Below are 6,000 nucleotides of genomic sequence, written 5' to 3'. Positions count from 1 at the left end.
TTCGATCACAGCTGGTTTTTGAAAGTTAAACACGATTGAGCTTTAATAACCTGATAAACCACTACACTCTTAGTTTTTTTTTCTATTAATTGTAAGTATAGTCTCTGAAATCTGGCACCTTTTTGTATGAACTACTGCAGGACGTGAGTGTAACTGTTTGTAATGATGCTGCTGACGGGTTTCTCTGAGGGACAATCTCCATCTATGAAAGCTTTCTCTGTATTTCTGCTCTCATAATCTGATCTGTGCAGCATATGAGCAGAAAACAAATGCGGGCCGTGACAGAAGCGGTCTTGTTGTGGAGGTCACAGGAGCGAGGCATAATGCAAACCCGTCTCCGTGCACCTCCTCGTTGACTCCGCGGCCATCCAATCAGGGTGAGGCGCAGCGAGACCGGCCAGGCATGTAGAACGTGTCAAAGCACCTACTTTCTTATTCCTACGCACACGGCAGTGAAAATCCTTGAGTGAGAAGGTCGGGCAGCTCACCCTGACCTCCGAACTCTCAGAGGAGACGGGGAGAAAATGAAAACACCCAATTAGAGTCGATGCGAAGTCTCACAGTGACCTCATGTGGCGGCGGGGAGGTACTGCGGCTTTGAAAGAAGACGGGAGGCACAGAAATACCTTAAATTCATTTACTTAAATTAAAAAATGTACATCACATTATCCTTTACAATAGACATGTCTTTTTTAAAAACTCAGTGGTTTGTTTTCTTCACTGTACAGTAATTTGTATACAAATTCCTCTTTGACAAAAAAAGAAAAAAAAAAACAAAAAAAGGAGGAAGCCATCATAGCCACTGTCACAGATGACAAATTAATTACTCATTTTAATGACTGCAGTGTTTCCCCAGTAACACTTAGGCTTTAATTTGAGATTAACTGACCAAATATTATGAGAGCTGTCGCGGTCCACAAAACAGGAATCTTTTTAACTCACTTCATGTCAGGCTGTTTGATTTTTTTTGTCCTAAACGAGCAGTGAAGTTCTGTTCGCTCAGAGTGGATCGCTCACATGTGGAGACGCTCTCAGAAATCAGAACCACGTACTGCGAGGACGCCGACTTGAGGGGGACCTTGAGAAGACAACCGCCCTGCGTCGTTGGCAGCGTGTCGCCGTTCAAAAGCACATCTTAACATTTTCAGAAAACTCACTTAATTGCTTTCTTACCCAGAGTCAGATGAGAAGATTGACGGAAGCCTCGTGTTTGTATGGACGACAGTCAGGGTGGGTTCTACCGCTAGAACAACTGGACTTAAAGATCGACTTTCTGGAAGATGTTTCACCTCCTAGCTGTTCAGGTTTAATTAAACTCCTGTGTGGCGTCGTTAGCGCCTCGAGGGGTCACACGTGAGTCGTTTGGGTTCATTGTAATCACGAGTTGATCACATATTGATGGCAGCTGAGCGGTTAGCCTCACAGGGTTTTGATTTCTAATTGAAAGGTGCTGCAGGACTTTGAGTGGCGAAGTTAGCTTAAAAAAAAGTCTCTGAATCAGTCATGTTAACTTAGCTTAGCAGGAAACAACGTCTAACCTCACTCACAAACTTATCGTTTCAGTGAGACGTTCAAAAGCAGGACGTGATATAAAGCAAATTAACTTAAATTTACAACTTTTTTGTTGCTTGATACTAAAACGACGCACGACTAATCAAACTGGCTAATCTTAACTAAGAGACGTCTGTCCAGTAGAACGTGATTTACTCCAGTTTTAACTTCATGTACGGTGTTTTTAGACATGCAGACTTCGCATGTGCGCAGCAACATGAGCTATGAACAGCAGAGAAACGTCTGAAAGGAGGATTTGATTGCAAAAAAACCCAAAAACATTAAGTCAAGCAAAGGATGATCGAAAACTTAAAATTAGCACAAGCTCGAAAGAAAACAAACTATCTTGCTAGTTTTACACCACATGAAAAAGATGCTAATGGCTGATTTTTTTAATTGAAATTTTTATTTTCAATGCAGATGGATTTCTCGACAGTCACCCCGTCATTCTAGCATGATTAATTCTTTCCAAATATTAATTATCTAGTGCAAAATTATTGGATTTTTTAATATCACAACGTATACCGCAGGAAAAAAAAAAACATTGTGATGTCAGATTTTCCATATCATGCAGTCCTTGTCACTGTAAACTGAACAGAGTGGCATCAACCTTCTCATCTAACTCTCAGTAAGAAAGCAAGAAGTAATATCACATCATTTTAAAATGCTAGTAATCCAACTTTTGCTCTTTTTCTGCAGCTTTTCAAAAAGTTGCATCCCACCACGCTATCATAAACACTGATGTTGTCTTCTCAGTCCACCGTGACCGCCTCTGCTCCAATCTGGTGTTTACTTCCACTAAACTACGACCCACATATCAGATATGACAATTTACACACTGTTTAAAATACTGCTCTTGTTGTCACTGTGGTTTTTTTCCTATTGGCGAGCAGAGGCGGTTACGTGAGCGGCGTCGAGCCAACGAGGGCCGAGACATGAATTCAAGAACAGCAGTCCAGTCTTCATAACTCCAGACTCAAAGGAATTCAAACTGGTTTACAAAAAAAAAAAACAGAACAAACTATTTTGTACAACCTTCTGTAAACATGAGCGTAGGCAGAATATGGCAGACAGAAAATCAAAGATTTGGCAAAAAGAAAAAAACAAAACAGAAGAATCCTAGACGTTTAGAACGTGATACATTCTGTGCTTCGTCTGAGCGACGGCCTCGCTGGAGCCCGTCCTCAGAGTCAACAGATTACAAAAAGAAAAAGGCTTCAGGTAAAAGCTTTAAGACTACGACGAGCCATCCAATCACACAGTGAGACAGCGTTCATGACTGGTTTCACCTGCTCGAAGCGTCCCACAGGTTTTCCCCCCCTCCGTTCATGGATCGAATTTATTCCTCAACAAAAATAGAAAATCCATGTGTGGGAAGGCAGCCTATTGACAACAAATCATACGAACGGATGAGAAAGAAAAACGTCCATCCTTAATTAGTTCAAATCAGAAACGATGGTAACGTGTGAGCCGGTCCGCTGCATCGGCGGCAACTTCATATCCAGCTGGTTCTAATTCACAACGATGACAAGAGGACTTGTATAGAGAAGCCTTGACATTTTCAGTGTGAGGGCAGTTAACAGAAATCATCCTTCTGGAGGTGGTCGGTCAGTGAAACCGACCGGAATCAAATGTCAAGGTTTCCCTTTTAACAGTGTTGTTTTTTGTTTGTTTTTTGTAAGATTTACAAGGAAACTAAAGCTTGTGCTGCTGGGCGTTCGGTACATAGGAGCTACTCTATCGTCTCTCGTACTAAAAACCAGAAGAGAAATCGCGACCTCCGGTTCCGCTCATCTCGCAAAAAGAACACGGTAAAGTGTCTGATGTAGTTTGGCATTATAATTCTCTACGCATCGAGCCGCTCGGCGACAGCAAAGACCGGCTTTGTTCTCGCGAGCGGCGTCTTAAAATAAAGTGACGCTGAAATATTCTAGACCTTTGTCCGTTTACTCCATAGACTACTTGTGTTTTTTTGTTGTTTTCTTTTGTTTTTTAAAAAAAGCGCCTACATTTAGATGATGTGGAAGAGCACTCGCTGCGGCGTTAGGAAATAATTATGCAGCTAATAAATCCTGAATTACTGCTTCTGTAACCTCAAACAACCTGAGCTGCTGAGCGCCATCACCCAGTCGTTGTTTTTCCCGCTCCGGCCTTGGATGAGCAGCTTTTTATATTTATGCTCATAGTCTCAAACGTCTGAAGAGCCTCTGTGGGCCGTGATGGTGGGTTCATTTTCATATTACAGCATTTTCCCCTTGGTCAGCGTGAAGGTTGTCTGGTTTTAACTCGGCGTGCTCGGACTGTGTTTGTGCTGCACTCGGGCCGAAAAAGTCTCGAGTAGTCAGACAGGAGAGAAACGCCGCTAAGTGGGAGAGACTGCTGCCAGCGCTAACCAGCTGAAGTCTATTCACTACCTCGAAAATGTCAACAACTACACTTCTACTAAAGTGCGGGGAGAAAAACCAGCGATGGAGAAAATAAAATTTAAAAAAAAAATCTCTCGACGTATGTACAGATTGTGCCTTGGGAAAGTTCTGTTCTCTCAGCGTTGTGCTCTCGTCTTCACCTCTATTCCGAAAAAAAAAACCAAAAGGCTGATTGTTACGAAGACAAAAAAATAAAATTCGAAGGCTTTTTTTGTTTTAGTTCACCGCACGATTCACGAACACAGAAGCAGCGAACGTTTTTCAGTTTGTTAGACCGTCGCTGCTGATCTCGAAAGAAGAGGAGGAACAAAAAAAAACAAAATAGACAGCAGCAATGTAAACTAACAGAAAGGCTCTGTGTCAGTCAACTCTGACGTTTTCACAGCTAATACGTATTAAAAAAAAGAAAACACTCGCTGACCACTCGCGCACTCCTACAAGTTGTGTCAGCCGCTTTAAATATTTCGATGGTTGCCGCGAATCGTAAAGCTGAAACTGTTTGTTCCTACAAATGGCAGTTAAATGTTGTTTAACCTGCTAGTTTTCTTTTTTTTAATGATATTCTATAACATCCAGGTCGAGCGCTTCTTAAAAATCTTCCAACCACAGCAGACGTCACGCCACAGACTGAGGAATAAAGAGGAAAAAAACTAAACAAAACAGAAAAGAGCCACTTGACGCAGTTTAACACGCACACACACTCACACATGCAAACACGGAAACAAGTCAGTCAGGAAAGCAGTCGGCTGTCAGTTGGTCAGTGAGGTGGGAGGAGGACCAGCCTCCTCGCCAGCCTTCTGCCGGTTGATAAAAACCACACTGATCCTCAACTTCCTCGGCTTAGAAAATGTCGTCCGACGCCCGCGATGGAGCGTGACTAAGTACGCCCACGAATCTCCTCCGCCAATCGGAGCCGGGCCGCTCGAGGGCCGTCAGAAGGTGAGGAGGAGGCTCACGCGCAGCAGGAGAGAGTGGAGTTAAAGTGGCTTCCAGTCCGGTTGAATCTCGGCAGGATCTCTGCCTCGGATTTCGGGCCCAGTGTGGAGGCGTGCTGCCGGGGGACGGAGGCCGTCTAGAGCTCGGCGCTGGCCGGCGGTTTGGTGGTGGTCATGATCTTCATGTACTGGGTGAAGATGGCCTCGAAGGCCTCGTCTCTGTGGATCATGGCACCGAAGACCAATGGCTGCAGGAGACAGGGATGCAACTGTTAGATATCTGCATTCTATGTATGACTTCTTTTTGCACAATTAGAGCTGGGTCCAAAAAAAAAAAAGTTGATCACAAGCGAGCCAACGACTGGAAGTAATGTTCTGATTAGTTTCTTGTAGTTGCACAGTTACAGTTAGAACACATTCTGCTTGGTGTCCAAAAATAAAACCTATTTATACAGATTATTTTAAAGAGAGCCAAAAGAGCTACACAATAAAAACAACCAGACTATTAGATGTATTACGGTACAGTAATTAAAATATATACGATGATTGCTATCCATTAACCCTCCGGGCACCAAAACACGATGGCCGGTTTGAAAGGCAAGTTTGTTTGTTTTCCTTCAATTGTAAAAAATGGCATCATTTATCAGAAAGAAACAGAAAGAATCCTCCTCAGAGGTTCAATTTTTCAACATTTCTTCAACTTATCATGTGCGACTTTCAGTTTGGTCGGGAAAAACAATCAAATCTAAGCTAATGTTCTACATGTGCAATTAAGACATTTGCCTAAAATTAACCATTTGCCCCCCTAACCCGATTCAGCAAAAAAACAACAACAAACAAAAACAATAATTCTGCACTTTTGTTGCAACTGATAAACCATCAGTGAGTCAGCTGCAACCAACGTGACAAAAATAAGTATGGAAGCAAATTAAAAATCTAAGTAGAGCAGATGGTAGAGTCATCATTTCCCCCCCCCAACAATATTAATAACACATGTGGGCTCTTGGAAAATATTGCAGATGTTTATGCAAAGTTTTTATGAATATATAACAAAAAAAAAATTCTCTTGATTCATGTCATTGTAACTT

At 42.4% G+C, this 6,000-nt stretch overlaps 1 protein-coding gene across 3 annotated transcripts in view; it reads right to left on the bottom strand.

Moving 5' to 3' along the window:
- Nucleotides 1-623: 623 nt before the first annotated feature.
- gramd4a (GRAM domain containing 4a) overlaps nucleotides 624-6,000 on the bottom strand; it is a 70,561-nt gene continuing 65,184 nt past the window's right edge. For all 3 annotated transcript variants that reach the window (XM_008306513.1, XM_008306511.1, XM_008306512.1), the window contains one exon: nucleotides 624-5,160. In XM_008306513.1, coding sequence (XP_008304735.1) covers nucleotides 5,050-5,160 — 111 coding nt within the window. In that variant the 3' untranslated portion in view covers nucleotides 624-5,049. The remainder of the gene's footprint in view (nucleotides 5,161-6,000) is intronic.

This window comes from Stegastes partitus, unplaced genomic scaffold (assembly GCF_000690725.1).
Source record: "Stegastes partitus isolate 25-593 unplaced genomic scaffold, Stegastes_partitus-1.0.2 Scaffold3680, whole genome shotgun sequence".
NCBI lineage: Eukaryota > Metazoa > Chordata > Actinopteri > Pomacentridae > Stegastes > Stegastes partitus.
The sequence above is the reverse complement of the archived record's forward strand: the minus strand, read 5'-3'. Positions and strand labels throughout refer to the sequence as shown.